The following is a 19,857-nucleotide window of genomic DNA, read 5'->3' as shown; positions in this document are numbered from 1 at the left end:
TAGCAGGACCGTATGCTCTCTGCTGTTACACAAGAGAGAATGACAGGCGGCTTTGTTTACATTAGCTGCCTGCCTTTCTACCTCTGTAACTGACGATCGCGAGTGACCGGCGGACATCGGGTCCGCCGGTCACTCGCGCGGAGGTGTCCGTGAACGAGCGGGGGCGCGCCCCTGGTGGCACACGCTCGCCCCCTATTCCCTCGCAGGCTAGTGACGTACCCATACGTCACTTTGCCTGCACGGGGCTGACCGCCGCAGTATATGTGCTTGCGGCGGTCGGCAAGCGGTTAAGGCTTACCTGTAGGTAAAATAAATATTCCCTAAATGTGCACCGTGTAGGAGATATTTACTCTGGGTGCAGCCAGTGACATCACTGGCGCATGCGCTCTGAAGGTCCAGCATACCCTGCCTCAATTGCAGAGCGTCGCGCATACGTGAGAATGATATCATCGCGGCTTCGACCAGTCACATAGCCGTAGCGTGCAAACCCAGAATAGAGTCAGGGGGAACATGTCAACGGTGACAGTACAGCACTGGAGGGCTTTGTTCCAAGGTAAGTATTTCCTAATGTGCTAGTATGCGATGCATACTAGCACATTATGCCATGGCCTTGCAGGGTTTTTTTATTTTTTAACAACCGCTTTAAGATTCTGTACTTTATATATTCAGTTAGTTTCTTAGTAGCTTGTGATCTGCTGCTTTTTATATATTGTATTTCTTGGTGCCATACAGCTGCAAGCTTGCAGCTTAAATTATTCATGTAAATAGGAGCAGAGCTGCAGGAAGATGAGCAGACCCGATAATGTCTGTTTATTGCTGATAGTTGTAAAATCACGTGACTCCTTCTAGGTCGGCATAGCTCTGAATTTTGTGTTTTTAGATTGGTGATTCCATCTTTCCATATTCTTTGGGACATTTCCGCTTTGAGCCCCCGTTCACACCAGTGCGACTTGGTCCAAATTGCATGACAAGTTGTACCCTATTGTCTCCAATGAATCTGTTCAAATATGACAAGTTGCACTCCATTGTCTGCAATGGATCTGTCCAAATTGGTCCGACGTCGACTTTGTGGTGCCGCACGGATTTGAAAAAGTTCATGCACTATTTTTGGCAAATTTAGGTCCAACTTGCATAGACATCTGTGCATAAAAATAGAGGTAGTGGTGTGAGTTGGTGACAGGTTCTAAAAGCCACCAACATCCCTGAATAGAAAGTGTATGCAGGAAAGTTTTTTTTTTTTTTTTTTTTTTTTTTTGGAGGGGGGGGGGAATTTTAATGGTGCCTTAAACAATAAACCCAAAATTAAGAAATGCATTTAATTTATACCTCATTAAAAGTATTTTTAGAGACAAAAACATAGAAGTCTAAAATAGGCAACTTGTCTTTCTTTATTCTGTCCCAGAGGGTGTTTTCAAAGACGTCGGTAACAAAATGTTTATCCCGACATGTTTCGCCACTTAGGGCTTCCTCAGGGGATTTGATAAATAGTCACTATACAAAGAACACAAAATATCATCATAATATACAAAAATTGGTCAAAAAACAGAATTACAGGTACATGGATGAAGAGATCAAAGAAATCCGTTGATATTGTTCGCCAGATGAAATCACTCAGCTGCTTAACCAACAAGGTCTGAGGCCGAGCTTATATGACTGTAGGGTGACTGAAGAGTGTTCCAGTTATATACACAGTGTATAACCAATAATATAAGGCTGTGGACAGCCAATCACCAGCTTAGGCCTAGTACATACTAGCAGTTTTTGTAATCCAGTGGACTGAATGAAAACTTCTGGCTGAGTTAATAACTATATTTGCTGTCTGTGTAAAATATAGACAGTATTTGGTTTCAGGTATGCAGTTAATAAAGTGATGTCACTGTTCTTTTCTCATCTTACCCTTTAAAGGAAATCTGTTGCTTTTTAAAATAAAAAAAAAAACCAGCCTGCAAAGAAAGACAGTACTTACCTGTTGTTGTACCACTATTGCCGCTGAATTTAATTTAATTAAGGCATTCAATACTTCAGGAGTGTCAGATGCCATTGTCCCTCTGTCGTGCTTACCCCTAAGGCAGGTGGTCAGACATCATAGCTAGTCTCTGTGTTCTTCATCTATAGCAGTTCCCTTGTCCCCATAAGGCAAGCAGGCCTACCGGTTCTCGGTTGCCCCCAGGACTTATACAAAATGCTATAGTGCCTGGCTACCACGCAAGGGCAGGCGCGAACTAAGCAAACATGTACTTGCAACCACAGACAGGTAAGGTTCAGAATAGGATCAAAATCCGACGTCAAAGGCAAGCAGAAAACTGAGAATAGTCTAAATCTTCCCTTAGGTCATTGAGGTAATCTAATTTAGCAGAGCAGGGCAGACCAACAGGGACCTTGATCAGGTATTACAAACTTTATCACAGGCATGAATTTTGCAGGCTTGGCTAGCTTATATCAGGTTTGGTTTCCACCCAGAGACTGGCCACATCAATCACCTTGCAGGTGGACAGACAGACCAGGAGAATGCCACAGCCAAAACCAGGATACTGGAACCAGCAGCTATGATGGAGCAGGAGCGCATACGCTCCTGACACCCTGGCTGTGTGGTTTCATTTGCCATCCCCCTACATCACAAAGGGCACAGTTGTGAAGTAAGTAACTAAAGAGCACAGTGAGGTGTTGGACATCTGACTCACAAAAGTTTGCTCGATGCTGAAGGGTCCTCAGCAACCTTCTCTAAGACAACAGGTTGCGGTGGCACAAAAGATAACCCATTTTACTTTTGTTGTCTGGTTTAACTTTCTTTTTTTTTTTAAATGGCAGCAGTAGCACTTTAAAGTACACACTGCACTAAGGATTAGGGATCGACCAATATCGGTTTTTCGTTGCCGATACCAATATTTTGGCCATTGCATATCGGTATCGGCCGATATTATGTACATCCTATGTCATGGTCCGAGACGAGTCTTCTCCTCCTCCAACCATTCAGTGGTGATGCTCATGTAAGGGTAAATGATGTCACCTAGCATAATTCAGTTTACAAATGTTATTGAATATGCCACTCACATATGTACAAATTAAAGATATAAGCAATTCCACATTAGCAGATCTGCTGGCAGATCGGTATCTCTCACCCACTTGCCGTAAGTGATGCCCGGGTGATACCGCTCCGTTCGGCATCCACTCAATACTGCTCTGTCTCTCACCCGCTCCATCTCCCACCCACCCGATACCAATCCGTTTCTCACCCACTTGCTGTAAGTGACACCTGGGTGATACCGCTCCGTCCGGCATACGATCTCGGAGATCTGCTAATGTGGGATTGCTTATATCTTTAATTTGTACATATGTGAGTGGCATATTCAATAACATTTGTAAACGGAATTATGCTATGTGACATCATTTTACCCTTGCATGAGCAATATTTGGAATATCGGCCAGTTCCGGGGACGATACAGACATATCGGCAAAAGTCAATATCTGCCTTGCCGGTAATCGGTCGATCCCTAAGGATTGTCAGGAGTTGTCCTTTTAAAGCTGATGGGTAGATCATCCACATTATTGGTGACATGTTACAACTGTAGCAATTACTCATAGATGTGCTCAAGTCGTTCTCCGTATCCCAATCAGAAGGCAGCATTTGGTGGCCCAGAACCTTCATCATTCCCAATGCCCGCACACAGCGAGAACGCCGCATGTCCAACTTCCCGAGCTTGTCCGCCTCTTTCTGCATCCTACCGCTCGCAACGCACAGCCAGCGAGGACATGACCAGTGATGAGGAGAGGATGGTCATCTGTGAGGAGGAAGGAGATGATGATGTTATTGGTGAGTGGCCAGAACCGATTACACAGCTTGTTAAATATTAATCATTTTCTTGCATTCTCTTTGTTTCATGATCTCCATCTTCTGTCTAGCAGATGACGGTTATGGCTGTGCAGATATAGACTTGAAATGTAAGGAACGGGTGACAGACAGTGACAGTGAAGGAGCTTCAGGAGATGAAGCAGAAAGCAAGGTATGTCACACATTTGTAAAACTAAACTTCTCTGCGTTGGTAACACCTGACCAACACCTAATCCCAAGCCTGGTTAAAGATTCCCATACTACCCCTCAGTCATACCGCAGACTTATACACATCTCTGAGCTTGCAGAAATAAATTACAACCTTCTCCAAGCCAGGGTCACCTACAAGAAGCAGTACATACAGAGAAATATGCATTGGAAGGAGGATAAGGAGCAGCAGGAGAGCAGTTGTAATCCCATATCTTATTGGTTACCAGGGGTCACAATAGTTTTAGAAATCTTAAATTTAAATAAACCAGTGCTGAGTGACAGAAGTAGGCTATCCTTGTCAACCTCCTGAAAAATGCTAGTTGCCTGGTCGTCTCATTTAGGGTCCTTTCACACCTGTCCGTTCCACCGACGGACTCCGTTCTGCTCAGTGGGTTGATCAATCCACCGATCCCTGTTGAGCATGCGGATGACAGATCCCTGCTGTCTTCTATGGGGGAATCAGATGAGAACAGACCGCCTGTCCGTTCTCATCTGTTCCGCCAGACGGATGGAAAATGGGGTTTCCATCCGTCCGGACTTGACGGACAGGATCAGATCGGATGGCAGCGGGTGTCAGCGGAGATGTGTCCGCTGACATCCGCTGCCCCATAGGGATGCATGGGGCATCCGATCAGGTCCGCCTGAAAAAACTGACATCAACAAGGCAGTTTCTTCCACACAACACCCGCTCACTGGATATTTTCTCTTTTTCGGACCATTCTCTGTAAACCTGGGAGATGGTTGTGTGTGAAAATCCCAGTAGATCAGCAGTTTTTTAAATACTCGGACCAGCCCGTCTGGCACCAACAACTATGCCACATTTAGGGTCCTTTCACACCTATCCGTTCCGCCGACGGACTCCGTTCTGCTCAGCGGGGGATGGATCCGCGGATCCCCACTGAGCAGGCGGATGACAGCTCCGTCTCCACTCTGTGTGCAGAGACGGAGCTGTCAGATCCCCGCTGTCCTCTATGGGGGAATCGGATGAGAACGGACCGTTCTAATCCGATCTCATCCACCAGAAAGATGGAAAATAGGGTTTCCATCCGTCCGGATTTGACGGACAGGATCGGATTGGATGGCAGCGGGTGTCAGTGGACATGTCTCCGCTGACATCCGCTGCCCCATAGGGATGCATGAGTTCTTTCAGTTCAGGCTTCTATTGAAGCAAACCTTTTGCCTTGCCTGTATAGTAGTAGCAAGTTTATTTTGACCCTTCCTTTGCAGGAACACATTTGCATCATTCCTTTGCTCAATTCAGTTCCAGAATCAGAGAATACCTGATTCTTCCATGTATAGAAGACCTGTTGACTCCATCTATGTGACAGTGCTGTGCCAGTCACCAGAGTCCTTAGCCCTGAGTAGGCTATAACTATGAGGTGGCGGCTATAGCCACAGCCGTAATCGAATGGAAAAAATCTGACAGGCTGGTTGTATCCAAGTCAATTAATGGATAGCCTTGGGTACAATCAGCCTGCCCCATGTATCCAAGTCAATTAATGGATAGCCTTGGGTACAATCAGCCTGCCCCATCAATGGATCGAATCTTAGCCAGTCACTGCTGAACCAGCAGAATTTCCATTCATGTATGGCCAGCTTTACACAGGATGGCTTCTCTTCTCTGGAGTGGCTGAGAGTAAAAGAAAGATGCGAATGTACTGATCGGAGGGAGGATTAAAGTGACTCTATTTCTTTGCCCTGTGTTGTCATTGCAAAGTCTTATGGAATAGTGATAATGCAGAGGACTTATGGAATAGTGGTAACCTATACCACATCGCATTAACCGTTTATTGAATATTTTCCTATTTAGACTTGCTGTTAAAAAAAAAAAAAAAAAAAAGTAACCTTTGTTGTGCAAGCCTATTTCCCTATAGCGTATAAGAAAATCTTGCTGGCCCTTAATCAGATCTTTTCATTTTTAGATTTTGCTTTATATTTTATATATATATATATATATATATATATATATATATATATATATATATATATATATATATATATATATATAATATTATAAATTTTAATATAAAATAATATATCCCTCCACCCCAGCCTCTCCCAACTCCCTAACAACCCCACCTCCCAAAACCACCCCTCTACCCATTCTATCTAGGCTATAGGCATTGGTAATTGGTATCGACTAGTACTTTAAAAAAGTATCGGTACTCGGTGTTAAAAAAAAAAAAAAAAAATGGTAACGGTGCATCCCTAGAATCTGGGGTAAGAGTCTGCCATAAGTGCAGAGTAATATTGAGAAATTGGTTTAGTTGCGTGAGATTCCTGCAGTCATTTTTCAACCCTGATTTACAACCCTGAGTGTATAGATGACACAGGTAACTAATATGGGGTACATGCTATAAGGTGTGTGTTTGTTTGTTTGTTTAGCCCAGCGGGCCTTTGTGTACAGCAGCCTGTCTGGCTTCTGTTGAACAAGCATGCTGGAAAAACGGCTGACGATCGGCATCCGATCAGCACCTGCAGCCAATGGATGCGAGCGATGACCGGTGTGTTCTGGTGGGGGAGCGGGTCCCCGTCAGAACACAAAAGCTCAGTGGGGAGATCACTGTACTAACATTGCATAGTTACTACAGCAATCTCCCTACTGAGCTATTGTGTTCTGACTGGGGGATTGCTTCCCCCCCAAGAACACACTGGTTAGCGATCCCATCCATTGGCTGCGAGTGCTGATCAGATGCTGATCGGCAGCTGTTTTTGCCAGCATGCTTGTTCAACAGAAGCCAGAAAGGCTGCTGTGTACACAGGCCAAAAATCGGCCGGTTTCTGTTGAACCACCTGATATTCGGCCCATTTGTACCAAGCTTAACTTCCTGGGATGACAATCTCTGTGGGTCAGGAATAGCATGTAATTCAGGAAGAGATAGGTTGGACTACAAAGGATTATTAGGTGATGTGAACCATGAGTTTTCGGTACTACTTTCAATTCTCATAACTAGGGGAATAGTTCCACTATGGGAAATTGTCTTTTAAAAAAAAAATATATATATATATATATTATTTTATTTTTGCTTCATCTCCAGGTGGCTCCTCAAGGGGTCTTTTCACCCGTCATCCGTTCCTCCTCGCACTCTGGAACTTTTTCACTTTCCTCTGAGGACTTCAAATCAGATAGACCTGTGAATGTGGCTCAGTCACCCAAGCCTAGTGACCATCCTCAAGCCTCCTTCCCCCGTGGGTACCCTCCACTGCCTCCTGCCAAGCCGCCTCCTCCTCCTCCTCGTACAACTACCCAACATCAAGCTCGGAGAACTTCAGAAGTGCGCTTCACTATGGTGGACCCTGCCATGAGCTACAAGAGGAAACGCAGTGTAGAGGGTGCAGGACATAAGATGGCGGGGGATGGTGTACCTCCTACGAATCCGTACCCTCCTCAGTCAGTCATCTCATCCACTGCTACACAAACCATTCTCATGCCCAGTATTCCCTCACCACACCCCTCCAGCACTGTATATTCCCCCATATCCAAACCTTACGATGGGCAAAGAGGAACACCTGACAGTCGGCCTTCTGTCCCTGCAGTTGGAACTGTACTTGTTTCGGGGCCACAAGGATTTGGAGTTTTACCACCTGGCTTAAAGCAAGCCTCCACTGTAGTTACGAATGTAGTCAAACCAGTTAGCAGCACACCAGTTCCAATTGCAAGTAAACCATTACCCATCGCCAGGAGCAGCAGTAGCAGTGAACTTTGTGACGGTCGTGTACCCGGTTCCCCGCTGGGCATTGGGGTTGTGTATGCTCATGATAGGAAGCCAGTTCAACAGCTGACCTCTCCTGCTTCTCCCCACCCACAGGGCAAACCTGCCGGTGGGCTCGTAACTAACCTGCTTGTGGGGGCGCCTAGCTACGGACAGCCAGCACCCGCTTCAGGAAATGGGGCAGGTCCTGTTACCGCACTGCAGTTCATTACCCAGAATCCCACAGGCAGCCCTAACGGAGCAGTACCTCTGGGCATACTTCAGCCGCAACAGTTGCTTCCTGCTTCAAGCAAGAGGGGCAATATCACCCAAGTGCAGTACATCTTGCCTACCATACCACAACAACTGCCTGGAGGCATTCACTTCACCCTTCCTTCTGCAAATGCTAAAGTAATTGCTGCCCCTCAAGCTGTTCCAATTGTCCAGCCTGGCCCAGCTGCCAGCCCGTCTCTGGGTATTGTGTCAGCAGCTGCCAGAGGTAAGAAGTTTTTATTAAAATGTATTTTTTGCTTTTTCCTCTTCTTTCTGCTTCTTCCTCCTCATTCTCCCTTCACTTTATCAATCTTCTATGTTTCCTTCTCCTTTCCTTCTTATTACTATTCTTTATCAGGCTCTTCCTTTTCCTTTTCTCCTTCATTTACTTTGATCTATTTTATCATTTACCCATCCTCTTATAGCCCAGTCGGTGTCTCCTGCCCCTTCACCTGGGAGCTGCGCTCAGCTGCTTACTGGTCCAGGAATCCTGTCTCCAAGTACTCCCGTTCAGGGCAAGATGCTTGTTCCAGTTACCACGCCTCATGTGACTGTGCGGGCAGGTCCTACTACAACCCAGCTGCCGCTCATGACATCCCCCTTCCCAGTTCAGAATGGTGCACAGCCTGCGAACAAGGTCAGTGTTTTTATAATTAAATATATATATTTATTTTATAAGATCTCCCATTTTCAGGTTCTTTACGTTTCTCTTGTTTTCTAATCCTTATAGATTTTAACCCCTTGACGCTGACGTAACACAAATATGAAGCCCCAATGCCCTGGGCTTTTTGCCACGGGCCGCATGTATCTGTATCTCCCTTTGTGCTGGGAGCGCGCCTCAGAGCATGCTTCCAGCACCGAGGCAAGGTTCTCACTGCGAGCTCTGGGACCCATACTAATATTCGGCACCAGGAACTCTAGATTCCGGGTCACGTAATCATTGTGGTAGCCTCTGGTTGGCTATCAAAGCGATCAGTCACTGTGAAGCCCGCTCCTGTGTTTCTTTCTCTGTGAATGGAGGAGAAAGATACGTTGTATCTCTCTCTCACAGAGGGAAAAAAGTGTGAAAAAAAAAAAAAAATTAAGAAAAAATACCTAGCTCAAGGTTTAATCTAGGTTAGTGTTTGGGTCAGGGTCTGTTTGTGTGTGTGTGTGTATGTATGTATGTATATATATATATTATAAATTTTTTCTTTTTTTTTTACTTAATATTCGTGTTGTGTTTTAGGTAGGACCGCAGAATGGGCACTATTGTTTCTGAGCTGTACTACGGGTACAAATAACACACATATGTAGTATCCTTACGATTGTCAGGAGCAGAATTTATTTTGGGTTGTTCCTTGGTGGTAGGTTATGATAATAACAAATCTACATTTTTTATTTTCTATTTTTTTTATACTATATCCATAACTATTTACCACCAAATGAAAGCCCAATTTTTCCTGGAAAAAAAAAACAAAACAAGGTAGTATTGTTCACCTAGATGTACCACACAAGTAGTTGTGATATTTATGGTTTTACTAACAAATGTCAAAGTTGCAAAATTGTTCTTAGGCATTACGATTTGTCTCTCCCTTAGGCGTAAAGGGGTTAATAATGGTCTGCAATGGGGGACCTCAGAAATGAACCAGAAAAATGTTGATTGGGCCCTAAAATTGTTTTTTTTTTCAATTGGGACAAAGCAGAAGGTTTGCCTCAATCCTTCACCCCACTACAGCATAACTTTTCTTTCATTACCCTGCCACTGCATTTAGCACCAGCGCGGGATCATTGAGTACCATCACACGAGGAGTTTACGGTCGTGTAAACTATGTCTTTGCAACTTAAATTTTAGTTCCGCGCCCCCCCCCCCCTCCCCAGGCCAAACTTCTGAGGGACGGTGCTGCGGCGCTGTCTCCTGGAAGTGGGGAAGGGTACCTGTCAAAAACAGGTACCCGTTCCCCCTCCCCCCTGAAAGGTGTCAAATGTGGCTCCAGAGGAGGGGAGGAAGCAAATGAGTGCAGGTTCCACTTTTGGGTGAAACTCCGCTTTAAGCTGGCCATAGATGGATCAAATCACGGCTGGTTAATTAGGGAGCTACTGAAATTGAATCCATGTTTGGGCAGGCTGATTGTACTAAAGTCAATCCATCGATTGACTTCAGTACAACCAGCCTGTCTGATACTTTGCATGTGATTACTGTCAGCGGCTATAGCCTCTAGCAGTAATCATTGTGTTCTGCTCGCAGGAAAGGTTCCCCGCCGACAGAACACAATAGTGCTACGGGAGGGATTCAGGCAGTGTTGATGGGGGAATTGAGCAGTTTTCTTTCCTGCAGGAAGGAAAATCGCATCATCCTATGGCCTGCTTCATAACAGAACCTTCCTTTCCTCCTGCCATTTGAACGGACCATCAGGGGGGCAGCGAAAGGAACATAAGTATATGCTACTGGAGAGGGTTTAGATAAAGTGGTTGTAAAACCTAAACATTTTTTACCTTAATGTATGGCCCTACATTAAGGTAAAAAATATTTCACTATGTGTATCGCCCCCCTCATACCCCCTTATACTTACCTTAGCCCAATCACGATTCAGCTCTGTGCCCCTCTGTAGCGGCTCTATCTTCTCTCCGCTCATCTCAGGCTTTGCCGAGAGCAGCAGCAACCATTGGCTCCCATTCCTGGAAGTCAAATCCTGTGACAAGGGAGCAGGGAGACAGGGCCGAGCCTCGCTGTCTGTCTATAAACGCAATAGAATGAGGCTCGCAGGTGTGCCTCAATATGAAGCAGCTTTTCATTTACCATTTTGTCTTCTTGCTTTGTGCTTCTCAGATTATACAGATCACTCCAATGCCTGTGGTGCAATCGCCAGCTCCAAAGCAGAGTGCCTTAGTGACTCCGGGCAGTTCAACACTCCAGAGTGCTATTCCTGTCACCATGGCAACCGCAGCAGTTGTAGCAGCAGCATCCCAACCACAGAAAGTCATCCTGCCATCATCAACTAGGTAATTATTTTTTTTTCTTTTTGTTTTAACTAGGTCTTTATTTTTTCAACCTTGCTATGTAATTGATCGTATTTTTGGGTGGTTATGATTGCAATGTTTGGTTGACAGTAGTTTTTTTTTTTTTTTTTAATGCAACTTTTTTAATGCTGTGATGTAATTTTGTGATATGTAAACCCAGTCACTCAGATTTAATATAAATGGTAAAATGTTAAAGTGACCCTATCATCAACTTAAAAACATTGCAGGCTAAAGCACTGTTGTGCAAAGACTTGCCATATTATGATACCTCAGTAAGGTTAAAGTGGTTGTAAATGTTCAATTTTATTTATTTTTAATTTTTTTTTATTATTATTTTTTTTTTTTTTAAATGACAAACATGCTTATACTTGCCTGCTCTGGGCAATGGTTTTGCACAGAGCAGCCCTGATTCTCTTCTTTTGGGGTCCCCCGCTGGTGCTCCAGATCCCTCCTCGTCATCGGGTACCCCCACGGAAAGCCGTGCGTTCTCTCTCCCAACTCACGCTGCTGCATCCATTGACGCAGACAGCGGGACTCGGCCCCCACTCCTGTGTCACAGCTTTTGATTGACAGCAACGGGAGCCAATGGCTCCTGCTGCTATCAATCTGTACATTGAGGAGAGTGACAGCGGCTCTGGATCGGGTCAGGCTCAGATAAGCAAAAGGGGGGAGCTGCAGCACAGAAAGATGCATTAAGGTGAAAAACCTTAAGGCTTTCCAACCACTTTAAAAAGGAAAGAGAGAGGTGGGGAAAAAAAAAAGCAATGCATTGCCTCACATCTACACAGGGGACACCAGGCTGTAGCATTTTAGCATGCGTGTTGGTCTGAACAAGCCCCAACCGCCCTCTCACTGGACAGTAAGTAGATTAGCATCTGGTTGAAATTTAGCCATGAAGTTGGTAAAAATCAAGCTTTAGTAATAACTAGGGGAAACTAAATCAGAAGAGGCGTTTTTGGTAATAGCAGGCATATAGTGTTTCACTTTAGTCGGATTGCATAAACGGTTTCTTTTAAAATGGAATTATGTGCAAAGAAAATGTCATATTATGCTGTCAATATTTGCATTAACACTTCACTTGTTCTGCTTTCTGCTGTGAAATAGCTTTTATTGCCTGTTGATCCTGCCAGTAGATCTGTTATTTTTCAACTTCCATCTGAAGGCTGACAGTGCAGTTTTCTCTGCAGTAAAATGGCACATCATCATGGTGGACAAGGGGATCCTGAACGAATATGTAGTTTTGAATGGACTTTACATAAGCTTCAAATAATTCAAAGCCCAACTCCAGCTAATACTTTGTAAGCAATTACAACAGTTGTTTTTTTTTTTTTTCCTCTTTGTAAAAAAAAAAAAAAATGTTGTGATGATGTGGGAGGTTTCATGCAGTGGTAGTGTTTTCTAGTGAGTTCACTCCAGAAATGACCATGCAGGGGTTTCCACCATACCATCAATGTAAATGAAGTTCAGTCTCCTGACTCTTTCTCGCAGCTCTCCTGCGCAGGTCTTTTACCTTGGTCCTTCAGGCCATCTGACACAGTATCTCAGTGCTCCTGTACAAACTCTCCAGCTCCAAGCACCTTGCTTCTCTGTCACTGACTGCACCTGCATTGTGTGGACATGCATACATACATACATACATACATACATACATACATACATACATACATACATGCTCCAGCTGCCCCGTGCAGCCTCCCTGACTCCTTGGGAAGGATTGGAGTCCTGACTCCTGTGCAGATATGTAGAGGCCTCCTGACTCTCGGGTGAAGCCCCAAACTATTTTCAGGTCCTAGATTATAAGGACTTTAAACTAGGGATCGACCGATTATCGGCAAAGCCGATACATCGAGGGCTGATATGCACTTTCCCCGATATATTGGAATCTACCACCAAGGTGACAGATTATTGCTGATATTTTGGGAAAGTGCTTGTACCAGAGTGATGCCTGCAGCTAGAGGTATCACCCCGGTACTGACGTCCATAGCCGATGGTCGGCTATCTTGTAATGATAACCGATGCAGCTGAGAAGCCGCTCAGCTGTCATTACAAGGAGCGGGAGGGGACGTCCCCCCTCCAGCCTCCTTCCGCAGCTCACTCGGGTCTCCCGTCCCACCAGCCTGCACGGCCGCCGAAGACCCAATTAAAGCCGTATTCAGCTCTGATTGGGGCTCCATGCAAAAACCTGGAAGTGATGTCATGACATCACTTCCGGGTATTGGAGCCAGATTAAAAAAATGACAGCATTCAAAACAGCCAAACTTGGCGCTTTGAATGCTTTTAAAGCGGAGTTCCACCCAAAAGTGGAACTTCCGCTTTAGGGAGTCCTGACCCCCCGACATGCCACATTTGGCATGTCATTTTTTTGGGGGGGGGAGCGGGTACCTAGTTTTGACAGGTACCCGCTCCCACTTCCGCTCGGAGCGCCGCGGCGCCCTGAGCGGAAGTTCTCCTCTCCCCCTCCCTCCCTGCAATCTTCTGGGACATGTCAGAGGTCCCAGAAGATTGCCGGCCAATCACGGCGCGCAGCGCGACTCGCGCATGCGCAGTGGGTACCCGGCTGTGAAGCCGCAAACTGTAACAGCCGGGTGCCCACAGCAGTGATGCCGGCGCCGAGGGAGAGGATCGAGGCTTCCGGCGGCCGCATCGCTGGACCGTTGGACAGGTAAGTAAATGGCTGGAACTCCGCTTTAAGTGCAGAGGAGGGGTTTGGGATCCCTCCACAAGAGTACCGGTCAAAGAAAAAAAAAAAATATATTTTTTTAAAATGTACACAAATATTAACCGCTACCAATATGCACCAAAATATCGGCAACGAAAAACCGATATCGGTTGATCACTACTTTAAACACCTGCACACTCAGCCTGCTGGTTTCTGGCAAGACCCGGACACTGGGTTGGATAATCCTTCCTTCCTAAAGCACTTCAAAGTCTCAGAGCTCCAGACCTTGATTTGGGAATTACAAAACCCCAAGAAAGATGAAGAAGCACACTTCTCTGCTCAGAACTGACATTCTGAAGCCCCTCAAACTGTATTCCTGAGAACCCTGTGTTGTTTTCTCCTATATTTTTACAACAGCAGCTCCTGCACTGTCACATAAGAATAAAGCTGATCATTGTAAACACAACTGTCAATGTTTGTATGGTTTGTCCCAACTGCCACTGGACATCTTGGCCTCGCAAACAGAGTTCAAAAATACCAGATCTGCTATGTTTCTTGCTATAGACAGACTTGATTATACTAGACACTGATGGTTAGGGCTATGAATATGGCCTAATAATCTTTATTATTTTTCCCTGTACAGGATCACATATGTGCCCTCTGCAGCAGGCAGCGCCCTCCCCCTGGTGACCACCAGTTCACACTCCCAGACTGTGACAGCAGGCGCTGCCCCTTGTGTCCAGCCTTCACTAGGGACTGGCTCCATGGCACTTGGCTTCACCACCATAAGTCCAAATGGTCAGGCCATAGTCCAACCACTACTAGCAGGTAAGAGATTCTGTCTTAGAACTGCAGTAGGGGAACATGCTGTATTTATGTATTTGGCCTTATTTTTTATACAAAACCCACAAAATTGCCAACGTAGGCAGGAACAAGAACCAACGGCGGGGGTGCATGTGTCTTTTTGAATGCCTTTTCAAATGCTTTTGAACTGATTCATTCTCAATTGCATTTTGCAAGAACTTTGCTTCAGAATATGAACAGCTGTATGGGTTGTTTAATAACAATTACGTACTTGTTTTGTGATATTTCTGATCTTTGTATTACAGGGCAGAGCCACATCCTTGCCCCCGGGCAGGTCACCGTGTCTCCAGCCTCCACACCACCTGTACCCTCCACCTGCGGCAACCAAGTCTTAACGGCGATATACCCAACAGTCGGGTCTAGTACACTGACTGTGGCGGCTGCTTCCCCAGCTCAGAATTTAGTATGCACTGTGGCCGGTACAGGTACCATGCCCGCTGCACCAACCACCATCTTGACCAAAGCCATCAACACCCCTCCGACAATCAGCGCCCCACCCGTGCCATCTACAGTGGGCAGTACATCACAGGTCACCACCGTCACTGGTACGCATTTTAAAAATAATAATGCATCTGTTAATATCTTTTTAGGACCTGATTAAATGGGCACTGGCACCCATACTGCGTGCTGGAGGCCTTCATTTTGGTTTCTGTATCCACCCCAGCTGCTTGCAAGGCAGCTTATAGAGGTAGATGCAGTGGCTACAGGAACAGTCACATGTCAAAATTTGACAGCTGAGCAGGAGTGAGTGCATGGCCCGGAATTCACACAGGATGGTAACAGCAGTCTAAACAAGGCCTAAAGCACTGTCTGCATTTAACTGCCCATTTAATATTCACTCCAATGTGCTTTTTATAAATACTACTATAGCTGTTCACAATGTTTCAAAAGTACATGCAGTTTTGAGTGTTTTATTTTAGATAAAAATACGCAGATTAATGCAGCTCTTTACGCGTTAAAGTAGAAGAAAAGGCATCACAATAGTTAACCAGTTCAATGTTGCTCCTCCTCTTGCTTTCATCCTCCCTGTATACATTTTCCAATAAATCGCTAACTAAATATTTTCCAGTAAAGTTATCTGGTTCATTTTTCTGTCTCGTGTGCTGTAACTCTTCTCCCGAGTTATGGCTTGGGAGCTATGGACACTGGCGGGATGACGTCAAAGCCACAGGGGTTCAGCACTGTTGTCAGATCTTTCGAACTACAAAGGTGCACCAGAGCTTTGCAGCCCTGTGGTGGCATAGAAAAACTAAAATAAAAAACATAGTATTTAGGAAGTGATTGATGAGAAAATACATACAGGGAGATTGAAAAAAGGGGAGCATCGTTTAGCCACAGAGCCTTTTCTGCTATAACAGCCAAACACTGCACATATGCGTCACTGAGCGGTCGAGGTTTCTGTGCTGAGGGCGTGCTCCCAGCACAGAGACCGAGCTGTCATTGACTGCTCTATGTCCCCACTAATCGCCAGCCAATGGGAATTTCCCACAATCGTGACCACTGTGACACCCAATCACAGAGGTCACATGATCGCCAATTCTAATGGCTTTCGTACCTGAATTTGGTTTGGTATCAGTCTTTCAATCCCCTATACCAGTGACGGCGAACCTTGGCACCCCAGATATTTTGGAACTACATTTCCCATGATGCCTAACTACACTGCAGAGTGCAGTGGCATCATGGGAAATGTAGTTCCAAAACATCTGGGGTGCCAAGGTTTGCCATCACTGCCCTATACCATAGAGCAGGGATCCTCAAACCACGGCCCTCCAGCTGTTTCAGAACTACACATCCCATGAGGCATTGTAAAACTCTGACCTTCACAGACATGACTAGGCATGATGGGGATTGTAGTTCCTGAACAGCTGGAGAGCCGTAGTTTGAAGACCCCTGCCATAGAGGTTCAAATTGAGAGGGAGTTGTAGCACAAGGAGCCAATTGGTTGTGCTGCAGTGCTCATATGCAAATAAGGAGCATTCTGACTGAGAGATGAGCTCATCGATGTGCTGCTTGTTCTTCACTGTCCAGTCACAGACTGGATGACTTGAATTAGATGAGATGTATTTCTGTTGCATGTATGTTTGAGCCTAGGGAAAAATACATACAGGGATTTGACATAACTGAGGATGTCTCAACCAGGAATAAAAATGATTGTAGCATCTGTCAGAATGAGGCGGTGAAGCTGGCAGGCACAGATAGGTTGTCGGGTTCTACCTGAGAAGTAAAGAGGGGGTAACCACATGTTAAAGCAGAACTGAAGTTTCACTGTAGCAGACAGTGAGCAGGCAGAATCTTATTGCAGAAAAGACCATGTCTCTTCTGCAACAAAATGCCCTTACCTCGCTGTCTTCTCTGTCGCTGTAAACTGAACTGTGCAGGCGCAGCTCAGCTTACAGCGCTGAGCTGGTCTCTGAATGCTGGGATGACTAACTCCTGCGCAGGAGTGACATCATCCCACCAATTTCACCTTTAGTTCTGCTTTAAAGTGAAGTTACACTTGTTTGCACCCTCCACTGCCACATTTGGCACTTTTTGGGGGGGGGAGCAGGTACCCACCCCCACTTCCTGCTGCTGGTTTCCCTTAGTCATGATGCCGACACCTGAAGCCCTTTGAATAATGGTAGGTGAGGACAGCGCTGGATCCCTGGACAGGTAAGTGTCCTTTTTATACTAAAAGTTACCAGTTACAGTATTTGTAGTTGCTGACTTATAATTTTTTGGGGGAGACTGGAGCTCCTCTTTATGTGGTTATATGTAGTGAATTCAGTTGTGGATTGTTAGGATTTTTCTTTATTTATTATAACATGTACTCAAGCAGCATGTCCTGTTTTTTGCAGCCTCTTCTGTTACCTTCAGTTTGGTGGCTCCCAAATCTCAGAGGAACCTCTCTAAGCCTCCTCAGAAAGTGAAGGCAACCATTGCCAGTATCCCGGTGGGGTCATATGAGGCTACATCGCCCTCACCGTGTGTGCGTACTACTTCTCGCCCTGCACCGCTGCCACCTTGTGAAGAGACACCTGAACCAAAGTAAGGAGCTTTACAATATTTCTTAAGGGGAACGGGCCCAGATTCCTGATCCCCCCCCCCCCCCCCCGAATCAGTCATCTGCTTATGTTCAGTACAATTCAGCCCCTGGCTTCTTGTAAGTCTTGAATACTCTCAGTACAGATCTTCAGTCATATTTTCTGACTGTTCCTGTCCACTTGGGAGTTTTTAGTCTTTCTGCCCCCTCTTTTTACCTTATTATTATTAATTGAAATTAAAGAAATTCCAGCTGGGATGGTGCGACCCTTTTGTTTTGACCAAAGCGGTGTGCAAACCCAGAACCTCGGTTCAGAAATCTCATCCAAAGTCTCTGAGAGATTTAAAAAGATGTCAGTTGGTTTAATTCTCCAGGAGGACTCTTTTGGGTGATTTGGTTGGTTTAATGGTTCCGCCAGCCTGTATCTTCATCACTCTCAGTTCCCCCAAACAGCTGTTGATCTGTTGCCAGAGAAACTGTCTATACTAGGCTAGAGAACTGACTAGAGTAAGTATATAGGGGTTGATTAAGGCCCCTTTCACACTTGCGGAATGTTCAGATCCACCTGTCAGTTTTTCAGGCGGATCTGAACGGTCCCCCCATGCATCTCTATGGGGCATCGGATGTCCGCAGAGACATGTCCGCTGACACCCGATCCGATCCTGTCCGTCAAATCCAGACGGGTGGAAACCCTATTTTCCATGGCGGATGGGTTCAGATGAGAATGGACAGGTGGTCCATTCTCATCCGATTCCCCCATAGAGAAGAAAAGGGACCTGACAGCTGTGTCTCCGCACACAGCACGGGAACAGAGCTGCCATCCGCCTGCTCAGCGGGGAATCGTCGGATCGATCCCCCGCTGAGAAAAACAGAGTCCGCCGATGGAACGGCAAGTGTGAAAGTGGCCTAACAAATACTGGAATTTGCAGAATTTGGTGCACCTGTGTATTGTAGCCAATCAGCTTCTAACTTCAGCTTGTTCAACTAAAGTGATACTAAAGTCTTGTTTTTTTTTTTGGTTAAAAATAGCAAACATGTCGTACTTACCTGCTTTGTGCAGTTGGTTTTGCATAGAGCAGCCCATGTCCTCCTCTTCTCGGGTCCCTCGCTGGCGCTCTTGGCACCTCCCTCCTGCCGAGTGCCCCCACAGCAAGCAGCTTGCTATAGGGGCACCCGAGCTGAACTGCTGCTCTCTGTGTCTAATCAGACACAGAGCCACGGCTTTTCCCCACCCCCTCTCTTCTCATTTGCTTAACGACTGACCGTAGCGGGAGCCAATTGCGCCTGCTGCGGTGTCTCAGCCAGTCAGGAGGGAGAGTCCCGGACAGCCAAGTCTCTTGTGCAACATTGCGGGATCGAGGTGGGGCTCAGTTAAATATTTGGGGGGCTGAGAGGGGCTGCTGCACACAAAAAGTACGCATAGAATGCATTAAGATAACTAAAAAAAAAAAAACTTCTGCCTTTTAGAACCACTTTAAATTTTGACAAAAAAAAACTGGAAGCAGAGCTGCTCCAGATTTTGCACTCTCCAGTTTTAGTAAATCAGCCCCATGGAGTTGGAAGCTGATGGAGTCTCTGAATGAGAGTTATGTACATGCTGCGCTAATTGGGATCCCTCCTTCATTAGTGGACGCTGGACTTACCCTTTAAGGAAGTCCAGTATTATGGAAGCTGTATCCAACAACAGGTAATCAGGGGACAAAGGACTAGCCACCATTAACTTTTATTGTTCCTCATGAGAACAGTATTCCCTTTTTGAGTTCAAGTCCACTTTTTTTTTTTTTTTTTTTATCAGATATTTTTTTTGTTTAATGTTTCATGTTAAAGAGGTTGCAAAAAAAAAACAAAAAACTGTAAGACCTGCTAGTATGCATCACATACCAGCTCATTATAAAATCACCTTAGAATGAAGCCCTTCAAGCGGCGCCTGCTCACCCCTGAGACGGCCGACATGTTCACCCGTCTTCCTTCCAGGTTTGCGTCCTCCAGCCGTCTGGCCAGCGCCACGATGACATCACTCCCGCGCGTGTGCGCGGGAACCACTGTTCACGACACAGGGCTCTGAAGGAATGATGTCACTGGCTGCATGTAAATTATCCCTTAAACGGTGCCCGTTTAGGAGATATTTACAGTACCTATAGGGTAAGCCTTATCATAGGCTTACCTATAGGTAATGGTTACAGAGGGAAGTTTACTTCCTCATAAACAGTCACACAACAGTTTACAGCCTCCATGGGGGACCATGTTCATGTCATGTAATTTGTTTATATAGTGAAACAATCATCCGTTACATTAAGGGCAACATCAT

At 45.6% G+C, this 19,857-nt stretch overlaps 1 protein-coding gene across 1 annotated transcript in view; it reads left to right on the top strand.

Moving 5' to 3' along the window:
- The window catches only part of CIC (capicua transcriptional repressor), a 265,107-nt gene that overhangs the window by 226,987 nt on the left and 18,263 nt on the right, over positions 1–19,857 (top strand). The window contains exons 9-16 of the mRNA XM_082273601.1: positions 3,583–3,811; positions 3,904–4,001; positions 7,078–8,230; positions 8,430–8,641; positions 10,814–10,986; positions 14,307–14,491; positions 14,773–15,072; positions 17,365–17,554. Of these exons, the coding sequence (XP_082129727.1) occupies positions 3,583–3,811; positions 3,904–4,001; positions 7,078–8,230; positions 8,430–8,641; positions 10,814–10,986; positions 14,307–14,491; positions 14,773–15,072; positions 17,365–17,554 (2,540 nt within the window). The remainder of the gene's footprint in view (positions 1–3,582; positions 3,812–3,903; positions 4,002–7,077; positions 8,231–8,429; positions 8,642–10,813; positions 10,987–14,306; positions 14,492–14,772; positions 15,073–17,364; positions 17,555–19,857) is intronic.

This window comes from Pelophylax lessonae (assembly GCF_965119305.1).
Source record: "Pelophylax lessonae genome assembly, chromosome: 12".
Taxonomy (NCBI): domain Eukaryota; kingdom Metazoa; phylum Chordata; class Amphibia; order Anura; family Ranidae; genus Pelophylax; species Pelophylax lessonae.
Note: the sequence above shows the minus strand (reverse complement) of the source record. Positions and strands in the feature narration are given on the sequence as shown.